Below are 27,808 nucleotides of genomic sequence, written 5' to 3'. Positions count from 1 at the left end.
ACTTGGTTTAAATTTAAGAGAACACGGTAGTAATGCAAGTGACCAAGTTGAGCAGAATGAGAAAGATGGCCAGAAATACTCTGGGAGCGGGAAGGGTGGGGATGAGGTCTAGCAAAGACATGTCTGGCCGTAATGTTTGCACAGGTGATAATTTGAGTAAAAGCTAAGGTAGGTCAGGATTGGAGTTAGATGACATTGCAGATGTGGACTGGATTTGATCAGATGTGACACTATTGTTTCACTTGTTCGGGTTCATTTGGGACAATTGCCTGAGAGAAGTCTGGAACCAGCAACAAGGGAATGTCAATTGAAGATAATGGTTTTGGTGTTCCTGCTCCTCGGAGGAAATTTCTGCTTAGTTGGTACTGGATGCCAGCGAAAAGGTCTGACAATTTAGAGACGGTGGAAGTTTTGGGAGAAGTAACTAGTAAACGGAGGATTAAACCCATGACTTGGAAACTGCATTCCATTCTAAATAAGATTGCTGAGGTGCAGTGTGTCAATGTAAATCGGAAACAGATAAGTAGGGATTGATGCAAGAAGAGGAGCCATTGTTGGTGATTCTCAGGATGTAATTGGATAGATTATTTTAAAGTTTTTTTTAGAGACACAGTGCAAAATATGCCCTTCTGGCCCTTTGAGCTGTACTGCCAGCAACCCCCGATTTAACCCCAGCCTAATCACGAGACAATTTACAATGACAAACTAACCTACTAACTGGTACATCTTTGGACCATGGGAGGAAACCGGAGCACCTGGAGGAAACCCACGTATCCGTGGGGAGGATGTACAAACTTTTTACAGAGGAAGCGGGATTCAATTCCATACTCTGATACCTCCAGCTTTAATAGCTTCACAATAACTGCTATGCTACCATGGTGCCCATATAAGATTGGGAATACGTTATTGCTTAGGAATCTTCAATTATCATGCCCCAGAACTGGTACTTGTACAGATCTGATATGGTACAAAGAGATTTGATTTTAAAACTCATATTTAAAGGACTTATTATACAATAGGCCAAAATTGTGCTGGTTGATTTCACATGAACAAGAATGTTGCCTTTCACCCAAATGAAAGCGAAAGTGTGAGACTGGTGTTGCCAAGGTGTCAGACTAAAATCTCTTCGTTTATGGAGTCTATCGGCTACTGTCTCTGAAAATCCCAGCAGCCATTGGCCAGTAGTTCAAGAGTAAGAGCAAAGCTGCTCTCTCCTGTTTGTGAGCAGCCTCTCGCGCTCAGTGAACTTGGAAAAGACCTAAAAACCCGCTGTTGCAAACTCATCGCAAACTGGACAAGTGTGTTTTTGTACAGTCACCAAATTTGCTCTTTGCTTCTTGCTGCCGTCAGAAAGTAAATTACTTTTGGTATATTTTTAGCACAACTCAAATTTTTCAAACTTTAAATGAGCTAGTGTTGCCTTTGAGAAAATTTGTATATAGGGTATGAGAACATCTTTGTTTGAGAGTTGGGGGGGGGAGTTGTGATGTGAAGGAAACATCTGCTGTAGATCAGTAGTGACGTGGTACACAAGCGGCTGTGTTAGTGACTGACACAGTGGGAGTCTTTGAGCCTGACCTCATGTTTATGTAATTAAGTTCGGCAATGAAAGATTTTTGTAAAAATGCTCGTATCTAAACACATTCTTCCACAGGTCAAAGACAGTAGCTTAACCTATAATTAGATCATTAGTGATCCTGGACATTGTTACTTGAGATACTGTACACCTCGGCAAACAAAAACGACAAAATTCCAGACAAATAATCAATGATTGTTGAACCAAGAGAAATATTGTACCATTTACATAAATGCCATTTGCACTATAGAACATGTAATGAGGCTCAGGCAGATGTAAAGTCCTGGAATGGAAGTGGGCCTTGTATTTACAAAGGATGTTGACATCTAATTTAAAATGCGTCAATACAATAGCTACTACTTCCCATCTTTAGATATATTTAACTGTTCTGTTGCTGTGCTCATAGACACATAATCAAAGCATCAAAGGAATTTAAATTTAAGTAATTAAATTATATTTAGGATTGAACACTTGTATCAATAACTGTAGCTATGAAATGATTAAAAATGAATCCAGTTCAGTGCCCTTGGGGACAGATATCTGCCATCCTCTGGTCTAGATGCAGCAGTGGAGTTGATATTTAATTGTGTCCACAACTCACAGATAATTAGAGGTGGACAAAAAGCCAGGTTTGCTTGGAATATCCACATTTTCACAAACTAATTAATAAAGAACAATATTTTTATAAGTAACCAACTGTTGCACTAAATAAAACAGGTCAATATTGCTGCACAATTGGAGGGCAGACAGTAATTGTGGGGTAGAACTCCTGTTGTAATTGCTTGAATGTTAGCTCCCTTCACACCTTTATTTGGAAGCTGCTGACTGTGCAGAACAAATGGTGTTTGAATTCTTGCCCCTTGCCCTAGATAATTGCTTGTTGTCATCGTCATTTTGCAATTTGAAGCAATGTCAGTCTCAGTGACTTGCTTGTCCAGTACAAGAACTGTACCTGTTCAAGTGATTCCTGTATGCAAACTAAGACAGAGAACTCTGTATGAAAACTAGGGCAAAGCAAACATGGCAGCACCGTGGTAATCCGGCGCAATTGCAGCTTGGAGCATTGGAGTTCAGAGTTCAGTTCCTCCGCCACCGCCTGTAAATGATTTCTGACCGCGTGGGTTTCCTCTGGGTGCTTCAGTTTCTTCCCACAGTCCGAAGGTATGCCAGTTGGTCGTTGTAAATTGTCCTGTGATTGGGCTAGTGTTCAATAGGTGGGTTGCCCAGCGACAAGACTCATTGGGCCGGAAGGGCCTGTTCTGCACTATATCTCTACATAAAATAAGAGTGACATCAGCAGTGGTATTTGGCTGGGGTAGAATAGCAAATATGCAATACGTTGTACTGGGTTGAGAAATAATGGGTGATGCATGACAGGACAGAAAGGCTGTGGAGTCTTAAGAATTTCTAGTTCCTCAATTATTTGTGCTGTGGTGATTTAATAAAAACTCTGCTGACATGACTGCATTTACCTTTTGTGCATTCAGCAAAGTCTGATTAGGTATTGTGCAAATGCAAACCACATGGAGCACTGAATTATACTGAACAGAATCCACTGAAGCTTTGTCAGGCAAAAGAGACCAAGGTGTCACATAACCCATGAGGGGGGATTGCTGAGGAATTGTGCTTGTTTTTTTGTAGTCTTATCCCTTCTGCCTACTGATGTACTTGCCCCATGATCTTTGTGCACTAAAGCCCTCTCACTGTCGCTGTGCTTTCAGATTGGTTACCTGCCAATTTCAAGTTAACCATATTTCCTCAACTTAAGTATTAGACCAAAAGCATTGTTCTTTCTACTATCGTAAGATCCAATATCTTGTGACAGATTCCGTTTCATCCCCGGCCTGTACTCAATATAAATCAAGCAGTTTGTTATTTCAATGTTGTTTTCTTTCCTGAGCAATGTTATATTCTCTCTCCCACAAGCAGTAATACAAACAGAAAAACTAGAGAAACCTGCAGTTCAGGCAACATATACGGGACGAGAAGCAGTTAATGTTTCAGGTCAAAGACCCTTCATCTGCTGATGTTTTCCAGTATTTGTTTCAGATTTCTACCATCTGCATTTGATTTTTTTTGGTTTTATGTTCTTTTAAATCCTGGAATGATCTAACTTTGTCCCTGTCACAGTCCATGTGTCACTAAACCCTGTGGGTATGTTTCATTCTTATAAGAGTTAAACCACTCCACTCTTGCTCTATCGTGGCTCACAATTTCAAAACAGTATAAATTCTTACCTGATCACACTTGTATAAAATGCAATACTGCATATCATTTCCATTCTGAAATGCATGATTTCACACTTTTTCTTAAAATATCAAAAACTGAAATCATTTATGACTGCTCACAAACAGATCTTCCAAGACAGCGCTGGTGAACTATGGCGACGTGTTACAGGCTACTTACAAAACTTATAAATATCCTTCTTTGGAAGTACTCTCAGTGCAATCTGCAGCCCCTAATTTCCCTTTAAGCAACATACTTTTGACCCATATTAATGAACTAGCAATTTCACAGTCTTCTGAAGGACTCAGCAGATTAAACTTCCAAGCGTGCAGGTACAGAACAGAGGTACCTCGCCATGGCAGGAAGAGAGAGAGGAGGGGAAGCACTCCAAACCGGACTGAAATGGCAAGAAATGAAAGTTCCTCTACCCAGCATCTTGTTAGCAAATGTACAGTCACCGGAGAACAAGATTGAGGACCTAAGGTTGATTACTGTATTGGAGGGAAATGAGGAATTGCTGCTTTCAGTGTTTCACGGAAACATGGCTCACTCCGGACATGCCAGATACGTGATTAAAACCCAAAGACTTCTCACTACACAGGACGTTCTGGATTGTTGATTCAGAGAAGGCAAAAAGTGGTGGTCTGTGTTTCACAATAAGCTCTTCATAGGGCTCTGATGTAGCACTGTTGTTCCCCGACCTGGAACATATAATGATTAATTGCCGACCATTATATTTACCAAAAGAATTCACCTCTTTGATCCCAACTGTAGTTCACATACTGCCAAAAAGTGATGTTAATCAGGCATTTGAGATATTGAATGCTGGCATCACCAAAGAAGAAACAGCCCACCCTAACCCATTTCAAACCATAGTGAGGGACTTCAACCAGGCTTGTCTGAAGAAATCTCTGTCCATTTATCATCAGCATAAAACCTGCAGCACCAGAGGTCCCAGTACACTTCAACTACTGCTATACTATGATTAGGAACGCCTATAGTTCCATACCTAGACTGCATTGCAGGAAATCTGAGTGTTTAGCTATCCTCCTACCTGCATACAGGCAGAAGCAAAAGAGCAAGGCTCCAGAGATGAAGACAGCTAAGAGATGGTTACTGGAGGCAGAGGACTGGCTATGGGATTGCTCCAAGTTAATGGACTGGGCCGTGTTCAAAGGCTCATCAGAGGAGCTAAGTGAATACTCCACAGTTGTCACAGACTTTATTAAAACAGCCATAGGCTAGTGTGTTCCCATAAAATCATTCAGTCTTCCCAACCAAAAGCCCTGGATGAGCCATGAGATCTGCAGTCTGCTGAGGGCCTGGTCAGTGGCATTCAGGTCTTGTAACCAAGCTACAGTAAATCTAAGTATAATCTCACATGTGAGTGGCATCTCCTCCACAATCTCCCTTAGCACAGGTGCACCACGAGACTGTGTGCTTAGCCCCCTGCTCTACTCCCTGTATATTTCTGACTGTGAGGTTCCAAATCCATATTTAAGTTTGCTGGTGATGCCACTGCTATTGACTGGATCAAAAGAGGTAATGAATAAACACTTAGGAGGGAAATTTAAAATCTGGCTGTCTGGTGCCACAACAGTAACTTCTCACTCAATGTCAGCAAGACTAATGAGCTGATTATTGACTAGTGAGATGTTGTCCTCCTTCAAAGAAAGGGGCTTTACTTCCTCCACCAGCAATGCTGCCCTCACCCCATCCTCCTGCCACCCTACCAGGTTCCTCATGTCCTCACCTACCAGCCCAGTAAAGTCTGCATCCGGTACCTAATTCTGCAAAACTTCCACCATCTCCAGCAGGATCCCACCACCAAGCACGTCTTTCCCTCCACCTCTGTATTCCATAGAGATCACTCCTTTATGTGACTCCCTTGTTCATTCATCCCTCCCCACTGATCTCCCCTCTGGTACATTATAAGCACCTGCCCCTGCACCCCCTCCCTCACTATCATTCAGGGCCCCAAACAGTCCTTGCAGGTGACGTGACTCTTCACCTGTGAGTCTGTTGGGGTCATCTACTGTACCCGGTGCTCTCAGCATGGCCTCCTTTATATCAGTGAGACCTGGCGTAGATTGGGAGACCGCTTTGCTGAGCACCTGTGCTCCATCCACCAGAAAAAGCGGGATCTCTTTGTGGCCAGCCACTTCAGTTCTACTTCCCATTCCCATTTCAATATGTCAGTCCATGGTCTCCTCTACTGTCGCCACGAGGCCACACTCAGGTTGGAGGAACAACTCTTGTATTCCATCTGGGTTGTTTCCAACCTGATGGCATGAACATCGAATTCTTGAATTTCCGGTAATCACCACCCCCCACCACTATTCCCATTCCTATTCCCATTTCCTTCTCTCAGCTCATCTCCTTACCTGCCCATCAACTCCCTCTGGTGCGCCACCGTTTCGTCCATGATCTTCTACCCGATTCCCCCTTCTCCAGCCCTTTACCTCTTTCACTCATCAACTTCCCAGCTCTTTACTTCAACCCTCCCCTTCTTCCAGTTTCACCTATCACATACCACCTTGTACCACTTCCTACACCACCACCCCCCCCCCCCCCCACCTTGCTCTAACCTCATCTTTTTTTCCCAGTCTTGATGAAGGGTCACAGTCCGAAATGTCGACTGTTTACTCTTTTCCATAGATGCTGCCTGGCCTGCTGAGTTCCCCCAGCATTTTGTGTGTGTTGCTTGGATTTAGAGCATCTGAAGACTGTTGTCCATAAGCCAGTCCTCATCAGGGGATCAGAAGTGGAGAGGGTCAGCAATTTTAAATCCCTCAGTGTTAGAGGATCTGTCCTGGGCCCAGCAATTTAGTGGTATTGCAAAGAAAGCACAGCAGCGCCTCTACTTCCTTAGGAGTTTGCAAAGATTTGGCTTGACAGGTAAAACTGAGACAAACTTGTTTAGATGTGTGGTGGAGAGTATATTGACAGATTGCATCACGGCCTGATATGGAAGCAGCAATGCTTTTGAATGGAGAATCCTTCAAAAAGTAGTGGATATGGCCTAGTCCACAGGTAGAGGCCTCCCCGTCATTGAGTACACTGAGCGTTGTCACAGGAAAACAGCATCCAATCATCAAGGTTCCCCACCACACAAGACATGCACTCTTCTTGCTGCTGCTGCCATCAGGATCAAGATAAAAGAGCCTCTGGTCCCACACCACCAGGTTCAGGAACAGCTATTACCCCTCAACCATCACGCCCTTGAACCAGAGGGGATAACTTCATACAACTTCACTCGCCCCGTCACTAATAAACTGTTTCCACAGTCTGTGGACTCACTTTCAAGGACTCTTCATCTCATGTTCTCAATATTTATTGCTTAGTTTTTTTTTTCCTTTTGATTTTGCACAGTTTGTTGTCTTGTACGTTGGTTGTTTGTCCATCCTGTTGGCTGTGGTCTTGCATTGGTTCTATTGTGTTTCTTGAATTTACTATGTATGCCAGCAAGAAAACGGATGTCAGGTGGCATTTGTATCAGGGTTGTATATGGTGACATTTGTATACATTGATAATACATTTACTGAGAACTTTTCTTTTAGCTTGCTAGAAGGGACTTCACTTGGTTCTCCTGTCAAATAGATTTCGACATTTTGTATTTTTCTTACCATTTATTAAGATCTAGCTTATCTCTTGATACTTTCTGTATCTGCTGTGGTCATTGTTTGGGTGTGCTGATGCTATAGGTTCTGTAAATGCTGTGGTAAAAGTTGTAGCTTTTGTTGTGTGGAGTTTGTATTCAATTGCAAAAATATTTTTCCATGACTAACATCCTTGTCTTGCTTTAGGACTTGCAGGTTTTGCGCGTCTCTGCCCAGGAGATCAGTATGAGGTGAGGAAACGTTTTTTAAAGCGTGCTTAGTGCATTAGAAGTTGTAGATCTGAAATAAGAACAGATGCTGTGCAGGTCTTGCAGCCTCTGTTGGGGAAATGCTTCTCATTTTTCCATACAACACAGGAGGCAACATCAGTCCATTAAGTCAGTGTCGTCTGTCAAAGCAATCCCATTGATCCCATTCCCCAGCTCGTTTCCACGTGACCTTCTTTCTCAGTCCCGATTCTCCCACCAGGGATAATTTGTAGCACAAATTATAGCAGCTTACATTTGGGATGTGGAAAGAAACTGGAGCACCCATACAGTCCTAGGGAGAGAATGCAGATGGCACGCAGCATTGAACCTGGGCCGCAGGTACATTGGGGTCGCCAAACTATCCACTGCACCTCAGTGCTGCCCAAACTGGCTGCCAGCTGATCCCTCCAATCGTCCAGCATTAGTCCAATGGTCACTTACTTTTGAACTGTAATGGTGAACCTTGGTAGAGGGTCTTTGTTAATTCCAAAGATCACAATTAAAGTGGATCATTGGGATATATACTCATTCCCACTGGGGGATATCGGGGCTCAGGTTCCAAGCCTTATTTTCTTTTTAATTCAGGGAGTGAGGTAGCATTGTCACAACTGAAATTAGGATGCAAAATGTGAATTTGCATATCGGTTTGGTTTGACTGCTCGATGAATGAACTTGTAGAGTTAACAGCACAGAATGTTTTATCATTTTAACAGACATTTATAAAACAGCTGTTTTTAAGTTAATGCAGCACAATATAATAATTTAAAAGCTGTGACATTTAGAACAGGAGGATAAGGATTCAATGCTTTTAATATTTTTTCATCATATATTTTAATCTGAGAAAAAAATGAGGGAAGGAAGCATTTCTGACACAGCCGAAAACCATTCTGATTTGTTTCCAGATATTTATGAAATATGGTCGTCAACGGTGGAAATTGAAAGGTCGCATTGAAGCTAATGGGAAGCAAGTGTGGGATAGTGAGGAGATGGTCTTCCAGCCTCTGGTTACAGAGTTCCTCTCAATCAAGGTAAGGGACTTGGACCACCTCCAGAGTGACCTCCCAGCCTGCTTCCCTTGGAGATGGACTGTGGCAAAGTGCCCAGCTCTCCGTTGATGTAAGGAGCCAGGACAATGCAACTTTGTTTACAGGCTGTGTTCCTGTTTACAGAGGGAGGTTCTCCCGTAGGGGGTCAGTCTGTAATGATGAGCCCTTCCAACTGGAAAAAGTGACTCTGCAGCCTCATTACTGTCGACTGCCAGACTCTGAAACTAAAGCCTGGAGCCAGATCTTGAGCCTGTGACCTCATAATAATGAGAATAAAATGGCAGTAATGCAAATAAAATCCTTTAAAGTAAAATAAAATTAAATGTAAACAAACGAGAAGATAAAATTTCTCTTTTGTTCCTTTCAGCTGAGTCCTTTTCGCTCTCTGTTTTCCATGAAGAAAATTGAGCAATCCTGTGCCCTTCCATGGCCTCAGGCACAGACTGTGCTGCAGGGACACGGAGAACTGTGGTTGTTTGTCTGTTCCCACCCTGGCACTGATCTTTTCACAATTTTCTTCATGCTTTAAGCAAGTCATTTGGTCCCATCCCTGACCTTTAAGAGTAATTCATATGGGCTCCATGTGGAGGAGAGAGAGTTGTAAAACAGGGACTGGTAGCACAAAAGTTATTTCACCAAACTAGCTAACCTGGCCTAATGACTAGAGTTCTAGACTTGCCCCATTGAATGGGGAATTTAAAGTTAGATAATTATGCAACAAACTGTCTGCTGGAGAAGCTCAGCAAGTCGAGCAGCATCTGTGGCAACAGAAAGGAACTGTCAACATTTTAGGTCGAAATTTTGCATACTGCTCAAACTGCTAAAATTCTCCAGCACCTGTGTCTCCTAGTTAATTATGCATTCTGGATTAGTAATGTTAACACACCGTATGTGAATATATTGGTTTGTTTCATATGGTGGTTAACATAATGACGTGTTCCAGTTGTGTGAATGAATGTATTTTAATAGTAAGTGGACTTCTCAATCGTATATCCTGTGATGATATAACAAAAAAACTTCAACTGAATGTAATGTTGTGTATAGTGAATTGGCTATGTCTTAACATCTTGTATATCTGCAAATATTTTTGAAAGTGGTATATGGTACTGCTTGTGTGTGGGAGGGGGCAGCTGGGGGGGCTTTGGGGTTCTAACATTTAACTGTCAATCATTGGGGCACTCCTCTGTTTTTGTGGATGTTTTCGAAGGTAAAGAATTTCAGGATGTATATTGTATACATTTCTCTGACATTAAATATACCTATTGAAACCTATATTATAAGCAAACAGGAGAGACTGCAGATGCAGGAAAATAAGAAAAAAAATGTGTTCTAGATTGTCAAAAGTCGTTACCTAGTATGCATTGTGTGACACCTTCAAACATACAGCCTACATCAGTTCAAGAACGGAGTTCTCACAGGGACGGCTAGTTTGAGTTGGCAATAAATTTTGGCTCTACTCAGGAAAAACTTCTGTAATCTGGCACCCTTATCTTGGTGGTGCTAGACTAGATTTTCTGGACCATTGGACATTACTCCTGTGACTGCTCAAACATTTTATTTCATTTTTGTATATTATTTAGCAGTACAATAAATTTTCCAGTAAATCAAATGAATTTGAAGGGGTCAGAATATACAAGCACTCTACACTCTGTGGCCATTTTAATGAGCGGCTATACGTCATTAATGCAAGTATCTAGTCAGCCAGTCATGTAGCAGTAACTCAGTGCATGAAAGCATGCAGAGCTTCAGTTGTTGTTCAGGCCAAACATCAGAATGGGGAAGTAATGTGATCTAAGTGACTTTGACCATTGGTGCCAGATGGGGTGGTCTGAGTACCTCAGAAACTTCTGATCTCCTGGGACCTTCACACACAACAGTCTCTGGAGTTCACAGACAAGGGTGGAAAAAACAAAGAGCATCCAGTGAGCAGCAGGGCTGTGGGCAAAAACATCTTGTTAACAAGAGATGTCAGAGCAGAATGGCCAGACTGATTCAAGCTGACAGGAAGGCGATAGTAACTCAAATAATCATGTGTTACAACAGTAATGTGCAGAAGAGCATCTCTTGACAGCAGATTGGCTGAAGATCACACCGGGTTTCAGTCCTGTACCTAATAAAGTGCCCACTGAGTGCAGATTAGGCTCCACGGTAGTGTAGAGGTTAGCGTGCTGCTATTACAGCTTGGGGTGTCAAGAGTTCAGTTCCGGCGTCACCTGTAAGGAGTCTGTACATCCTCCCTGTGGAATGGGTGGGTTTTCCCCGGGCTCTGGTTTCCTCCCATGTTCCAAAGACATACCAGTTAATTGTAATTTGTCCTGTGGTTAGGTTTGGGTTAAATCGGGAAATGCTGGGTGGCGCAGCTCAAAGGGCTGGAAGAGCCAATTCTGCACTGAATCTCAATAAATAAAAACAAATTAAATCTCCAGTCACAAGCCTCCCTGCATTCCTGATCTCTGCCATTCTAGACCCCCAGCCCACATTCAAGCACCAGCCCAGCTGCATTCTGAAACCCAGTTCTGGGCTCACATCTTGACTTTCTGAATCCCATTCAAACTAATGAGAGAGCCAGATGTCAAACCATGAGCATTTCTGAACAATCAGATACCAGAGTACCAGAGTTTGTGAGATATATATGTGTATAAAAGGTTTTGTGCTCTAAGTAAATGGGATTCAGATTTTGTACTATGAAAGTTTGGCCATTGTTTAATTAGAAGTAATCTGAGTTGCAATAGCAATACACAAAACACCGGAGGAACTCGGCAAGTCAGGCAGCATATATGGAAATGAATAAACAGTTTATAGTGTTGCAAGTGCAAAATGATAAAATATTCACCTCAGTTCACAGAGGTCTTGGGGGAAAGTGATGAGGGTACATTCTGTTGTTCTGCACTTTGAAGGGGTTGATTCCTTGCAGTGTGTTTATTTTTTAGACATCACTTGCCCTTCTGATCCGATAAAGTCAGCCCAGGTTTCCTTGTTTTATATTTTGGTCTTCCCGATGTGGAGGATGTTTTGATGGGAAAGTGGGTCAGGGGTTGGGAAAGAGAAAATAGGATGAAATAGAAGCCCACACCAAGGAAGAAACTTGTTGAAATTGGGAAGGGAAGAAACTTCAGAAATAGACCCTAATTTGGATGTCTGCCAATACCAATATGTACTGTGAGTCTGCTCTGACCCCAAACATTGTTCATTATAATGAGCAGCACACACAAAATGCCAGAGGAAGTCAGGAGACCAGGCAGCATCCATGGGAATGAATAAACCGTCGACATTTCGGGCTGAGACCCCAATCCTCCTCCCAGCAGATTGGATGAGTTGCTTTGGATTTCCAGCATCTACAGATTTTCTTGTGTCTGTGCATTATAACGATTTACTCGGTATTACATAATAATGAACATTTACATTAAGCATCAAGTTCACAGAAAAACCCAATGCAATTAGAATTACCTTATTGTTGTCATACAGACTGAGATGCATTGAAAAGCTTGTTTTGCATACTGTTCATAGAGATCAAATCATTATACAGTGCAGTGATGAAACTTCGACTCTTTCTTCTTTTCCATAGTTGCAGACGGACCTGTTGAGTTCCTGCAGCATTTTGTACAGCCTGTGTTACATTAAGCAAGGTAAAACAATAACAATGCAGAGCAGCTGCGGAGAAAGTGGTTAAAACAATAAGGTGCAAGGTAGATTATGAGGTCAAAGGTCCTTATTGTGCTAAGGAATCATTCAGTAGTGCCAAGGTGTCCATATGCCAGGCCTACCTACTTTCTGGCTTTTGTATCTTCTGCCTGTCGTAGGAGGGGAGAAGGGAGAATGTCTTTGATTTTAAAATGTAAATGCTACTCGTGCATTTTTAGACCAGAGGGAAAAAAACAGAAAGCTTCAAAGTTGTTAATTTGTTCATTGTTGCAGGTAACGGAGCTGAAAAGCCTGGCAAATCACGTCATAGTTGGCAATGTCTCCTGTGAAACAAAGGATTTATTCGCAGCCCTGCCTCAGTCTGTCGCTGTGGACATCAATGACCTGGGAACTATTAAACTTAGCCTGGAGGTCATCTGGAAGTAAGTCTTTCAAAGTCTGAAACTGGAAAGTGTTTAGCCTTTTGCACTGGAAATGCTCAGTTTGCAGCAAAAAAAACTTGCCAGAATATTATACAGTCCAGGGGCTATCTTCATCTGTGAACTTTGACAAGTGTGTAGTTCAGAATGATTGCACAAATACAAATAATTTGATCAGCTCTGTCCCTTTAATTAAATTTGTTGATCCTCTTGCCCCACACTTGGTAAGGATCCTTTCAGCAGCGTTGTATTGAATTATCTGCAAGTCAGCATATTCTTTGTTCACATGTTTAAAGCAAAAAGGTGCCGTAACTAAAAAGAAGATGAGATGGCAAAGCTTACAAGACCTGCCTGTGCCACATGGAGCAACCTGCTCACACCATTAATCCCATGGCAAAATTTCCTGAGGTTCTGGCCAATTCAAGTTCAGATATTTTGGGATACGTCTAGCTGACTTTTTGGGAGATTGCAGTCCTGGGAGCTTTCAGTCTTGACCTCCAAATCCATGTTAGCTCACCCATTGTTTTTAACCCGCGTTAGAAAATTTTGGAAACAAAGCCACAAGACCTCTGTCCTCTGTCCCAGGTTAACACATTTAATCAAGGAGCATTTAACTAGTGTTCTGATAACTCTTGTTACCCTTTGTTACCTCCTGCCCATCAAGTTGTTTGGTTGCCTATATTTTAACAACTTCAGCTGGCACAGCCAAAAGTTGCAAAGCCCATGAAACCAAGAGAAATACAGACTTTCAGTGCAGTGTATGAAGATTGGTTTGCAAAGTTCTTTAAATAACTAAGTGGGTTAATAAGTGTAGCCAGCTCACAAATAAGAATTAATTAGCTAATTATTGGATATGAAAGATGTGACATGTTGGAGCTGTGTGGGGGCTATTGTGATCCACTGTAGCCACATCCTAAGTTACTGTTGGCAAAGGGAGGAAATTCAGCTCACAATCAATGAACTAGAGTCTGAGTTTTGGAAACGGCAATATATCCAGGAGGGAGAAAAGTATCTGGGTGCTTTGTTCTAGGAGATGATCAACCACTCCAGCCTTCTTGAACTGGAAAAGAACTTAGAGTTGGGGGGAAGGGTACAGTGAGGGTGAAGCCGAGGAGGAAGATTCAGTTACCATGATACCAATATCATTGGTAGGATTAAGAACGATGTCCTGCTGAGGGAATTGGAGTGACTACCTTTGGAATTTGAAAGCAAGGCATTTTGGGTATTAATCTCGGGATGAGGGCACTGCGGTAGCATAGCACTTAGCGTGACACTATTACAGCTTGGGGCATTCCAGAGTTTGGAGTTCAATTCTGGCACAGTTTTTAAGGAGTTTATACGTTCTCTTTATGAGTGCATGAGTTTCCTCCAGGTGCTCCGGTTTCCTCCCACATTCCAAAAACATGCTGGCTAGTAGGTTAACTGGTCATTATAAATTATCCTGTGATTAGGCTGATATTAAATGGGTGGGTTGCCGGGCAGTGTAGCTCATTTGGCCAGAAGGACATGCTTCATGTTGTACCTCTAAAATAAAATTAAACATTACTACATTGGTAGTGTGCAAAATGGTGTAGGGCAATGACATCTGAACGTTGGGCATGTGGCTTGGAGATGGTGTGGGAGAAGTGGCCAATACTGAGGAAAGTGACAAATGAAATGAGCTTCGCTTGCATCAGACTGGGACCAGTGTCCTGGTGAATCAAGTAACTTAGTGGTTCCTGAAAATAAGTAGTTGAGGGCAAATATTGGGTGATGGAAAAATTAGAATATTCATGTTATTGATAAGAGTCAATCAGTGTGCATCTGGAATGGGTAGTGCACACATGCAACTCCAAATAGCGTCAGAATCAGAACAGATTGGTAAATCACTTAGACAAAGTTACATGAAAAACCTGTCTTTTGGATCAGTTTATTGCAACAGTACAACTGAGGTAGTACAAGGTTAAACAATGTAAAATAATGGCAGAAAGGTTCTTTACCTGAACACACACAGCACTCACAATAAGCTGAAATGGTACACAACTAGAATTAAATTGGAACGATCTGATGGCCGTTGCAAGGATGTGTTGCAAGGTGACAAATCCTCTGGAGCACCTTGAATTTCAGAAGAGACAGAAAAGGTAAAGATGAGATCAGTAGTGAGAACAGTCTTAGCAGTGAGAGATTTTGCAGACAAATCAGTTTGAGAGAGTGGGGAGGGATGAGAACTTCCAAGGAAAATGGTAGGGATCTGTATGACAATAATTGTGGATGACTTCAATCTTAAATTTGGACAAATCCAATTAACATATGTTGAGGATGTGTTTAGAGAATGTATTTGGGGCAGTTTCTGAGAGCAATATGTTGTTGAACCAACGCAGACTATTTGAGTCGAGAGACAAGGCTAATTAAAGATCTCATGGTAAAGGATTTTTTGGGGAAGAGTGAAAATAACAAAATAGATTTACACGGTTTGGAGCAGGAAATGTAGATCTGGAATATCAGGAATAAAAGCATTTAGAGAAACATGAAGGCAGAATTGACTCAAGAATACTGGAAAACATTGATTAAGACATTTAAGTAGGGACAGACTTGTGAAAACACATTTTGTGATTCACAACATGGAATTTCTTGAGTCAGAGGGTGGTGAATCTGTGGAATTCGTTGCCACGAATAGCTGTGGAGGCCAAATCATTGGATGTATTTACAGTGGAGGTTGATAGGTTCTCGATCAGTAAGAGTGTCAAAGGTTACAGGGAGAAGGTAGGAGAATGGGGTTGAGAGGGATAATAAATCAGCCATGAGATTGAGCAGATGCAATGGGCTGAATGGCCTGATTCTGTTTCTGTGTCTTATGGTCTTATTTTGTTGAGGAAACAAGAATTATGAGCTGTTGGTGGTTAAGCAAGGAAGTTTAAAATAAATTTATTATCGAAGTGCATGTCCCCATATGCAACTCTGAGATTCATTTTCTTGCGGGCATACTCAGTAAATCCCTAATAGAATAAATGAAAGACCGATTACACCAGAGTGCAAAAGACAAGAAACTGTGCAAATACAATAGGAAAGAAATAAATAATAAATAGATAAATAAGCAAGCAACCAGAGCATGAGATGAGCTTTTACCTTGTTCAGTAAACTTTTACACAGAACTTTATCAAATTCCGCGAGGTGAAAGGTTGTGGGCAAGTGAAGTTATCCCCTTTGGTTCAGAAGCCTGATGGTTGAGGATAATATCAAGCTGAAAGGGACGCAAATTATTGGAATGGTAAGTAGTAGACCAGGAATGTGGCAAAAGCGGAAAAAGGAAATAGATGATATGAGTCAGGTATAAAGAAATGTGAAAGTGGACAGTTTGAGAGTTTTGCACTCAAGAGGAAGAGAGTAGCTCATGTAATTAGTCCCTGAGAGGGTGAGTCTGGGAGCTGAGGATATGGCAGCATCATTGAACGAATACTTCACATTTTCCTTGTGAAAAATACTAAAAGTCATCCTGATTAGTGCATTGTTCAGTTTGTAAATGAAATCTGACACAATCCAACCACAGTCACGGACCATCGTCTGAGCCCCAGAATCCATTATTAAGCCAATGGTAGCAGTGGTTTCTTGAGGAATGTGAGGTAACTAATGGTTATTGTAAATTTGGGTTTCCAAAAGCGTTTGATAAAGTTCCATGTAAAAGTTTGTTGAACAAGGTAAAAGCTCATGGACCTTGCAAGTAATACATTAACATGGACCAAGGACTTTTTGTCCTCTCACTTAACCATACTAGGGATCTGTCTGGATTATAATACTGGAAAATGTGATGTTAGCAACTTTAAGTTTGAACAAATTCCAATGTTAGTCCCTGTTCTGACCTTTAAAGTGAGTTTTATGAAGGCAAAGTGTAACATTTTATGATTGAACTTGGCCTTCCTGACTTTGGGATGAGGCCAGTGAAGTCAACAGCTCCCATGGGAGACATTGTATCAGTGTGTGCCTTCAGGAAAGGAAGGGAGAAGGGTGTGAGTGTCCCAAGAGTGTGTGGAGTTAAATTATTATCCTTTTGTGATAGTGATTGTTTGTTTTACTCATATTTAGATGTTTGATAAAAGTCAAACAGAGTAACATTGATTTGTCTTGGCGTTCTACTTTCCCATAACCTCATGTTATGACTGAAGGTTAAATGAGGATTCCTTTTTTTATTTTGATGAGCAATGTTTTGTAAGATGTTCAGAAAGAAGATTTATGCAGCCATCTTTTGCAACCTCGAGGTCATCTAAAGGCCTTTCCTGCCGACGAGAAATTGTAGCCCGTTATTGTAGTGCAAGGAAACACAACAGTATTTTGTGCAAAGGAAGCAGCACTGAAATGAAGGACTAAATAAATGATTTTGTGATTTCAGTAAAGTGTTAGATATTCTCCAGCACACTGGAGATAACTGCTCTGTAAATAGATCTATGTACACCTAAGGAAGTAAATAGTCCCTGTTTAATGTTTAAACCTCTGGAAGTACAGTGCCCCCTGGCTCTCTACGCTGCAGTCTCTGTGTAGCATCGTGCTGGGCTCCTGGAGTGACCTGGACTGAACATTTTCCTTCTCTCTGTAACATTCGCCCTCCCCCAGACCCATCAAAGCTCTTTTTGTTGCATGATTATTTTTCTTAAATAAAGTAAGAGAAAACTACATTGCCATCTAGAAATATAAACTGATGCTATCCAGCAGCAAGTACTGGTGAAAGTAGATTTGCTTGAATCCTCGCTGTGTATGATCCTCACCTCCAACCTTTGATGCAGTTGACCCCCCCCTATCATCCCCCACCCCCATCCATCATGGCGAGGCCTGACACAGGACTGCACTCAGCTGGTTTCATCCTCCACTAAGCAGTCATGGACAACAAAGCATTCCCTTCACTGCCTGAACCGTTATCACAAGGATATATTCTTGGCTTCCTTCCATTTCATGTTTTTGTCCCTTGACAGCGGTATTGAAAAACACAACCATCAGTCTCCATGTGCTCTGGCGAAGCCAGCTTCACTGCATCACTTCCTGCTCACTCCCAATTGTGGCACTGCTTGACTAGATCAAAGTCATCAACTTCAACACCCATTGCAAGCTTTTCTCACTTGCCACCAACTCCAGTCCTCTCTCTGGCATGTATTTGACATTGAACCGAGGTCTTCATTGGATGGAACTGCATCCGATTAGGAGCATCTGAACACTGACTGCACTCCACCAAGACCATGTATTACCATCTGCCTTGTGCTGTTTAATCTCTGCCACTACTTCTGCTCAGTTACTTTTGGAAGTTGGAGCCAAGCTGTTATTTATGTATTTGTTTCTAGATACTGTATGATTATGGGAATGTTTTCCTTCCTGACCTTACCTGATATTCATAAACCTGAGCTGTCCAGTGCTCTGCTGTTTCTCTGATAACACACCATGTTATTGTTAATCCATGTTGCTTTCTTGTGTAGGATAATTCCCACATGCAAATCCCTTTGTAGCTTTGCTTAACTGAACAAGGCTAAAGTCTCCTTCAACTCTTTGATGCTCTAAAATCTCTGTGCTGCTCTGTTACATGAATTAATGTATCACCAGCTATGTTGCAACTATAACCATATAACAATGACAGCCAAACAGGCCATCTCGGCCCTTCTAGTCTGTGCCGAACGCTTACTGTCACCTAGTCCACTGGCCCGCACTCAGCCCATAACCCTCCATTCCTTTCCTGTCCATATACCTATCCAATTTTACTTTAAATGACAATAGCAAACCTGCCTCTACCACTTCTACTGGAAGCTCATTCCACACAGCAACCACTCTCTGAGTAAAGAAATTCCCCCTCATGTTACCCTTAAACTTTTGCCCCCTAACTCTCAACTCATGTCCTCTTGTTTGAATCTCCCCTACTCTCAGTGGAAAAAGCCTATTCACATCAACTCTATCTATCCTCCTCATAATTTTAAATACCTCTATCAAGTCCCCCCTCAACTGTCTATGCTCCAAAGAATAAAGACCTAACTTGTTCAACCTTTCCCTGTAACTTAGGTGCTGAAACCCAGGTAACATTCTAGTAAATCTTCTCTGTACTCTCCCTATTTTGTTGACATCTTTCCTATAATTTGGTGACCAGAACTGTACACAATTCTCCAAATTCGGCCTTAAAAATGCCTTGTACAATTTTAACATTACATCCCAACTCCTATACTCAATGCTCTGATTTTTAAAGGCCAGCATACCAAAAGCTTTCTTCACCACCCTATCCACATGAGATTCCACCTTCAGGGAACTATGCACCATTATTCCTAGATCACTCTGTTTTACTGCATTCCTCAATGCCCTACCATTTACCATGTATGTCCTGTTTGGGTTATTCCTACCAAAATGTAGTACCTCACATTTATCAGCATTAAACTCCATCTGCCATCGTTCAGCCTACTCTTCTAACTGGCCTAAATCTCTCTGCAAGCTTTGAAAACCTACTTCATTATCCACAACGCCACCTACCGTAGTTTCATCTGCATGCTTACTAATCCAATTTACCACCCCATCATCCAGATCATTAATGTATATGACAAACAACATTGGACCCAGTACAGATCCCTGAGGCACACCAGTAGTCACCGGCCTCCAACCTGACAAACAGTTATCGACCATTATTTTCTGGCATCTCCCATCCAGCCACTGTTGAATCCGTTTTACTACTTCAGTATTAATACCTAACAATTGAACCTTCCTAACTACCCTTCCGTGTGGAATCTTGTCAAAGGCCTTACTGAAGTCCATATAGACAACATCCACTGCTTTACCCTCGTCAACTTTCCTCGTAACCTTTTCAAAAAATTCAATAAGATTTGTCAAACATGACCTTCCACACACAAATCCATGCTGACTGTTCCTAATCAGACCGTCTATCTAGATAATTATATATACCATCTCTAAGAATACTTTCCATTAATTTACCCACCACTGAAGTCAAACTGACAGGCTTATAATTGCTAGGTTTACTCTTAGAACCCTTTTTAAACAATGGAACCACATGAGCAATATGCCAATCCTCCGGCACCATCTCCGTTTCTAATGACATTTGAAATATTTCTGTCAGAGCCCCTGCTATTTATACACTAACTTCCCTCAAGGTCCTAGGGAATATCCTGTCAGGATCCGGAGTTTTATCCACTTTTATATTCCTTAAAAGTGCAAGTACTTCCTCTTCTTTAATCGTCATAGTTTCCATAACTTCCCTACTTGTTTCCCTTACCTTACACAATTCAATATCCTTCTCCTTAGTGAATAACGAAGAAAATAAATTGTTCAAAATCTCCCCCACCTCTTTCGGCTCTACACGTAGCTGTCCACTCTGATTCTCTAAGGGACCAATTTTATCCCTCACTATACTTTTGCTATTAATATAACTGTAGAAACCCTTCGGATTTATTTTCACCTTACTTGCCAAAGCAACCTCGTATCTTCTTTTAGCTTTTTTAATTTCTTTCTTAAGATTCTTCTTACATTCTTTATATTCCTCGAGCACCTCATTTACTCCATGCTGCCTATATTTATTGTAGATATCTCTCTTTTTCCTAACCAAGTTTGCAATATCCCTTGAAAACCATGGCTCTCTCAAACTTTTAACCTTTCCTTTCAACCTAACAGGAACATAAAGATTCTGTACCCTCAAAATTTCAATGACCTCCATTTCTATATTACATCCTTCCCTTAAAACAAATTGTCCCAATCCACTCCTTCTAAATCCTTTCGCATCTCCTCAAAGTTAGCCTTTCTCCAATCAAAAATCTCAACCCTGGGTCCAGTCCTATCCTTCCCCATAATTATATTGAAACTAATGACATTGTGATCACTGGACCTGAAGTGCTCCCCAACACATACCTCCATCACCTGACCTATTTCATTCCCTAACGGAAGATCCAACACTGCCCCTTCCCTAGTCGGTACCTTTATGTATTGCTGCAAAAAACTATCCTGCACACATTTTACAAACTCCAAACCATCCGTCCCTTTTACAGTATGGGCTTCCCAGTTTATGTGTGGAAACTGCCAAGACTCACTTTAAAAAAAAAGAATCCTTCACCTTTTTTGATCAAGTTTTTATTCACCTTCATAGTTGCCTTTTGTAGCTTGGTATCAGATTTTGTTTGATAATGTTTCTGCCAACGATCAGAATGTTTTACATTCAAGGCCTGAGAACAATAGTGACTTGTTCTTGATCTTGCATTAATCTTACATCTTGTACAGCACACACTGATCTGCAAAGTTTAAAGAATATATGGGAAAAATATCTGACTTTGTGGCCTGAAGTGTTGGCAATGTCTCAGTGTCTTTTCTTATTTTGATATGTTCTCTGTCTTCCAGTCCATTTGATAAAGATGATCAAGCATCTGCTGCAAGCTCGGTGAACAAAGTGGCCACCGTAAACAAGCGATTCTCCACCTACAACCAGAGTCCACCAGATACTCCGTCCTTGCGAGAACAAGCCTTTTATGTAAGTGTCTCTGTGCATGTTCACCTGCGTGTCATTAATGCAGTACTGATGCGGCAGGTAAATTCCCTAAAATATCTCTTTAGAAAATACATTTTCCCTGACAAAATCCTTCAGAAAAACACACTGTCCTCAGGCTAACTTTAACAGGCTAATCCTGTTACTCTCCAATATTCAATTTATGATTGCTTTCAGAGTTGACTTTGTATCATTTGGTAGTGGGCACCGTAAATGGACGTCTACCACATAAGGATTGACGAGAGGTGATGGCCACCAGCTGTTTGAATGCTGTGATCATGTTTGGTAAAAAAAAATGAGTGGCCCTGGACACCTGTGGAAGGGAAACAAGCAACCTTTGTTCTTGAACCACTTATAACAAAATTATCAGTATCCTCAATATGTTTACAATTTCACCACCCCTCAGGTGCTCAACATCTTTGTCTTGATTTTTATCATTTGTACATTTTAAATGCACAGTTATTATGGTGACTGAGGAATTTAGGCAGGATGGAAGAAAGGGCAGTCTCAATAACAATGGACAACTGGTGTGGAAAAAGGGAGTCATCAAAACATAACAAAACATAATCATAACATTTGGATTTGCTTCTGCAGCCATGGACATAAGATGTGTCATCCATAAAGAAGCTAACATTGTGTCCACCAGCTACCATTGCACATAAAAATAATACTGAGCACATACGTTCAAAAGAGTCCTTGAAAGTGAGACTGTAGATTGTAGAATCATTTCAGAGTAGTGGTGAATGAAATTAGCCATACCGGTTCAGGAGCCTGATGGTTGTAGGGTAATAATTGTTCCTGAAACTGGAGGTGTGAGGCCTAAGGTTTCTCTACCTCCTGTTCAGTGTAGTAGTGAGAAGAAGGCATGGCACTGGATGGGGGTATTTGATGATGGATGTTGCTTTCTTGTGACAGTGCTCCATTTAAATGTACCCAGTGGTCTGGGATGTCTTTATTTTTTTGTAGACTTTTCCGTTCCTGGGCATTGATTTTTCCATACTAGGCCATGATGCAACCTGTTACAAAATTCTCCACTCTGCATCTGTAGAAGTTTGCCAAAGCATTTGGTGATGTGCCAGGTCTGCTTAAACTTATAGGAAAGTAGAGTTGCTGTCGTGTAATTCACTTTGATGATGGTCCCAGGGCAGATCCTCTGATGTGTTGATGGCAAAACATTTAAAGTTACTGACCCTCTCCACATTTTGCTTCATCTCCTCACAGGTAATGCTGGTAAATAAATTTTTTGGTGGAAATCTCTATGTTGGGGGTTTGAATTTGGATATAATTGTACTATTTTCAAATTGACAATTGTGTTTGTTTGCTGTGGAGGTGTTGCTGATATAGAAGGAGTGCAATATACAGTCGGATAACCAGTAGTATGCAAGGTATAAGGCATTTAAGCAGTTGTGGGCTGATTGCAGTGGTTCCTGTTTTTATTATACGGTCAAATTTCAATATCCCTTTGTCATCCTTTTGCTTTAGTCTTTGGACATCATTTAAGGATATTCTGTTTTTTTTTTAAACCTGTTTCGGGCATTGCTTTGAGTGTGGAAGTTGTTCAGTTTAGGCTTTGTCAGGAACTTTCTACCTGCGTTGTTTAGCCATGTTGTTCTTTTACGCTTCAACTTTCCCAATCTAAAGCAGAACATGTAAAAACTCATAAACACGAGATTCTGTAAATGCAGACTATCTTGAGAAACACACACACAATGCTGGAGGAACTCGGCAAGTCAAGCAGCATCTATAGAAAGGAATAAACAGTTGATGTTTTGGGATGAAACCCTTAACTGGTAAATATTCAGCTAGCTAGGCAGTCTTTGTGGAGGAAGAAGCAATTAATAACCTTTCAACAGATAGCAGTTTCTCTCTTTCCAGATGCTGCCTAACTTTCTGAGTACTTCACCATTAATTTTTTTCAGTTCTTCAACGTGTGCAGATGTTTTTTCATTTTTGCTTTAGTTTTATAGACTGCATATAATGATTTGATAATCATTAAGCATAACTTGTTCTGAATGTTCTTTGGAGCACATGTTAAGCCTCAGTCAAATATCTTAATTATTTCTCAATGCTTTGGAGATTTTAATTGCTTCAATTTTAATACGTTTTAAGTAATTTTGTGAAAGTTTAAAATCACTCACAGCTTTGACAAATGGAAAAGCCCCACCGCACCAATTCTGTATTTATTTGGGCATTTTGGCAGCAGGATCTCAGTTTCTCACTGCCTGACACCTAATCACCAAGTTTCCTGACACAGTCTGTCCTTACGGTCTAGCTTCCTTTTAGTCCTGAAAGATGGGAGTAATATCTACAATGTTGTTGTTTACATTTCCATTTTTATACCCAGCTAGAGAATAGATTTCTGTTTCAGCATTGATTTAGTATGTCTAAAACTCCCCCTCTCCCCCCCCCCCCCCCCCAGCCACCCCTTGTCCCATACGATGTGCCGCTTGTCCATGAAGCTGACTAAACTGCTGTTCTTTTTTGTTTAGAACATGCTGCGGAGGCAGGAGGAGCTGGAGAATGGTGCTGCTTGGTCCATCTCCTCCGATTCTTCGGATGGCTCTTCCAGTCCACAGTTGTCCATGAGTGTTCGGCATTCGCCCAAGACACTGGTGCAGCCGGAGATCCAGGGAACGGTGCCTAGGATCACCATAACGTTAGCACAGACTGAGGAGGCCCAGTCCAACGGTGCTGGGGGAAGCAGCCATTCGGACGGAGTAAAAACGGCAGGAGAGCCGGAGCACACAACGTGGAATGGAAACGTGCCAATTTCCAGAACTCTCAGCCATATCAGCGAAGCAAGCATAGATGCTGTAATGGACTTGAAGTCCCCAGTGAACACAGTGCTGGAAGCACAGGCGGTTGCCACGACGAGTTTGGCAGCCTCTCCACCAATCCCAGAGGCCATATCTGCCCCGGCTTTGCCTGAGGACAGCATCGATGCTGCAGCGCAGTCTGATGCTCCACTGGTGAAGTCAGAAATCCCTCAGGTCCTGTGCAGTCCACAAACTGAGGCTGCTGGTGCTGTCAGGATAGTGCAATGTGCTGCCCCCGTGGAGGAGAAAGTCAGTAACGAGAAGACTAGGCCAGCGGAGCCAGTCAAAGTGAAGCCCATAGACCCAGGCATTGAGGAAGCTTTGATGATATTAAATTCCACACTTGATGATTATCGAGGCCAGTTTCCTGAGCTCCAGAAGTTGGAGACGGAAGTCAAGCATTTGGAAGAAGTGCTGTTAGTAAGTGTGTTTGATTTGTGTTGGTTGTTATTTAGGAGTGAATGATCTGGTGCAGAATGTAAGTTGTGGACAGTGGTATGCTTGAGCTGATTTATCTTTGGAAGTTTTGCTACATCTTTTTCAGTTACATTTTCTCAATAATTTCCCTGAGACGGATCCCTCGGTGTGCATTAAGTAATTCTGGCCATTGACAGTTTTGTTTCAGTTCCCCCAAGCTTGATGACCTAGTAATAAATCAAGTGAAACCACAGGTTGGAGTTCTTTAATCAGTCATTTTCTTCTCAGTTCCCTCTTCTGGCATGTCACCTCACTTTACCTCAAGGTAATCTGATTTACATAATGAGAACAGTAATTGCCTTCCCTGTCTGAGACGATATCAGTCTGCTTGGCTGTCATGTGAGGGAATGAAGCGTATTGTGTTGCACTCTATTTAGTCTTGTTGATGGTACAGTGATAAGGTCATACAGCATTGAAATGAGCCCTTCAGCACAATTCATTCGTACCCACCAAGCTAGTCCCGTTTGGCCCACATCACTCTCAACCCTTTCTATCCACATTTGTATCTAAATGGCTTTTAAACGTTGTCATTGTACCTGACTCAACCATTCTCTCTTTGGCAACCCACTGTTTTACCCTTGTATCTCCTTTAAAACTTACAGTTCCCATATTAAACATCTGCCCTCTGGTTTTGAGTTCCCCTTCCCTATGAAAGGGTTGTGTGCATTCACTCTTTCAATTGACCTCGGCAAGATCACCCCTCACTTTCCTATGCTCAGAGGAATAAAATCTAGCCTGCCAACCTTTCCATATACTCAGACCATTGAAATCCTGGCAGCATCCTCATAAATCTTCCCTGTACTCTTTCCAGTTTAACGATGCCTTTCTTACAACAGGGTGGTCAGAATTGTACACAGTATTCCAAACATGGCCTCACCAATGTCCTGCGCATGAAAGTTCAAAACGATTTTATCATCAAAGTATGTATATGACACAATATGCTACCATGAGGTTCATTTTCTTGCAGGTTTTATGGGAAAATAGAGAAATACAGTGGAATTCATGAAAAAATTTAAAATAGTAAAGACCGGCAAACAGCCAGTGTACAAATGGTAAAAGTGTAAATACTGTAACTAATATGAGTTGTAGTGTCCTTGAAAGTGAGTCTGTAGGTTGTGGAGTCAGTTCGGAGTTGAGGTGAATAGAGTTATCCACAGTGGTTCAGGAGCCTGTCGGTTGTAGGCTAATAACGGTTCCTAAACCTGGAGGGTGAGACCCTAGGCTGCTTGCCCAATGGTAATAGCAAGAAGAGAAAATAGCCTGAATGATGGATGCTGCTTTCTTGTGGCAGCACTCCATGTAAGCATGCTCAGAGGTGGGGAGGGCTTTGACTGTGATGGACTGGGCTGTATCCTCCACTTTCTGTAGACTTTTCTGTTTCTGGGCACTGGTGTTTCTGTACCCGGTCGTGATGTAACCAGTTAGGATACTCTCCACAGTGCATCTATAGAAGTTTGTCAAAGTTTTAGTTTGACTTGCCAAACCTATGCCCTGACTGATGAAGACCAGCAATGCCAAGCACAACCTATTCCACCTGAAATGCTGCTTTCAGTAAACTATGTACCTGGACTCTTTAGTCCTTCTTCCACAACACTCCCCAGGGCTGGACCTGTAAGCCATTGCAGAGCACACAGTCTCATCTCAGCTCTCCCTCTCCTGATGCTGATTTGTTGGCTTTACATCCAGTAAATGATCCACTGCACACCACTACATCTAGGCCAAGGTGAATGACTGGTGGGTCGGTAGAGGCTGAGCCATTGTATTCCAGGGAGCTGGCAGTGGAAGGTCACTGCTCAGCACTTGTGCAATCTGAATGTTTGCTTCCACTTGTCATTTTCTCCAAACCTGCTGTTTACTGAATGTCTCTGCTTCTCTGTCAGTGTGGTTATGAATGGCACCTCTATTGGCTATAAGTTAAAACACACACTTGTGGCACAGTGTTTGTGCTCTGGCTGTTGGTTGGTGTTTAGATAGCCTGAATAGGGTTGCATTTGTGTGGCTGGCCCTTGCTCGCTGAGTCTGATTTGTCCCTGAATCTATAACTGGAGCAGAGGCAATGAAAGACACACATGAGCTTGGTGTAGTAACGAGAAGAGGTCCCTGACCCACCAGTAGTTCACCTGGACCTTGCTGTAGTGGTGCACACAGCCCACTGAAGTCTGGCCAAGTCAAGTCAGCTGCCTCGATTGCTGGTATTCACCCAGATGTTGCCAGGTCAAGGAACTGGGCCTGCCCATTTTTACCTGTAAATCGTGCACTGACTGGTAAATAACACAAATTCAGAGTTCCATGCGCAGAACAAACTAGTGACCTAACATTAACGCCTCTCGTTTCTGGTCATTTCTACCCTTCTCTTTCTCCATTCCCCATTCTGGCTTCACTCTTTTCCAATGCCTTCTGCTCACCTGCCCATCTCCTCCTCCTTGTTCCTCTCCTTCTTCCCTTTTCTCAATTGTCCACTCTCCTATCAGATTTCTTCTTCAGCCCTTAGCTTTTCCTATCATCTCCCAGCTTCTAACCATCTCCCCTCCCCCAGTCACCTACTTTCCCCCTCACCTGGCTTCACCTATCACCTGCCAGCTTGTACTCCTTCCCCTACCCACACCTCTTTATTCTGGCTTCTTCTCCCTTCTTTTTCAGTCCTCAGCCCAAAACATTGCTTCTTTATTCCCCTCCATAGATGTTGCCTGACCTGCTGAGTTCCTCCAGCATTTTGTGTGTTGCTGTGGATTTCCAGCATCTGCAGAATCTTTTGTGTTTACATACAATGAGGTTGTAGTAGAGGGTCTGTGACAGCTTAGTTCTGTTACGCTGCTGGCATTGCAGGCAGCAGTGAAGGTCCTCCATCCCTGTCTGCCCCTACAGTCACACACAGAACTAGAAGGATTCTTCATTGCTGTTTCCGTAACTTTTTTTTGACCTTGAGATAAACCCCCGATCCTAGAAGACCAGTGTACCGCTCTTTGTCCAGTCTCGACCCTTTGAACAGTTTGGTATGGGCAACCCTACCAAGAACCAAAGCACAAGGCCCTGACTCCAGCCAACAAGCTCTCCAGATGATTGAGGCACACCAGCCTTTAGATGCTATGACAGGGTTGTATTCTGCTTGGAGGTGAGCATCAGATATTCACTGGGTTATTTATATTAAAAAAAACACTTAAAATGAGTCAGTGTTTTGCCAGGTGAGGAATCTAAGAGGTCCTTTTTAAGGAATTAACACAATATTTGTCGGGAGGTGATGAAACAAGTGAGAAGTGGT

General features: G+C 42.1%; 1 protein-coding gene across 4 annotated transcripts in view; it reads left to right on the top strand.

The window, feature by feature from the left end:
• ripor1 (RHO family interacting cell polarization regulator 1) overlaps positions 1-27,808 on the top strand; it is a 282,610-nt gene that overhangs the window by 220,440 nt on the left and 34,362 nt on the right. For all 4 annotated transcript variants that reach the window (XM_059992774.1, XM_059992773.1, XM_059992776.1 and 1 more), the window contains exons 9-13: positions 7,609-7,652; positions 8,573-8,698; positions 12,632-12,780; positions 21,112-21,241; positions 23,746-24,492. In XM_059992774.1, coding sequence (XP_059848757.1) covers positions 7,609-7,652; positions 8,573-8,698; positions 12,632-12,780; positions 21,112-21,241; positions 23,746-24,492 — 1,196 coding nt within the window. The remainder of the gene's footprint in view (positions 1-7,608; positions 7,653-8,572; positions 8,699-12,631; positions 12,781-21,111; positions 21,242-23,745; positions 24,493-27,808) is intronic.

The sequence above is a fragment of the Hypanus sabinus genome, chromosome 17 (assembly GCF_030144855.1).
Source record: "Hypanus sabinus isolate sHypSab1 chromosome 17, sHypSab1.hap1, whole genome shotgun sequence".
NCBI classification, from domain to species: Eukaryota; Metazoa; Chordata; class Chondrichthyes; order Myliobatiformes; family Dasyatidae; genus Hypanus; species Hypanus sabinus.
Note: the sequence above shows the minus strand (reverse complement) of the source record. Positions and strands in the feature narration are given on the sequence as shown.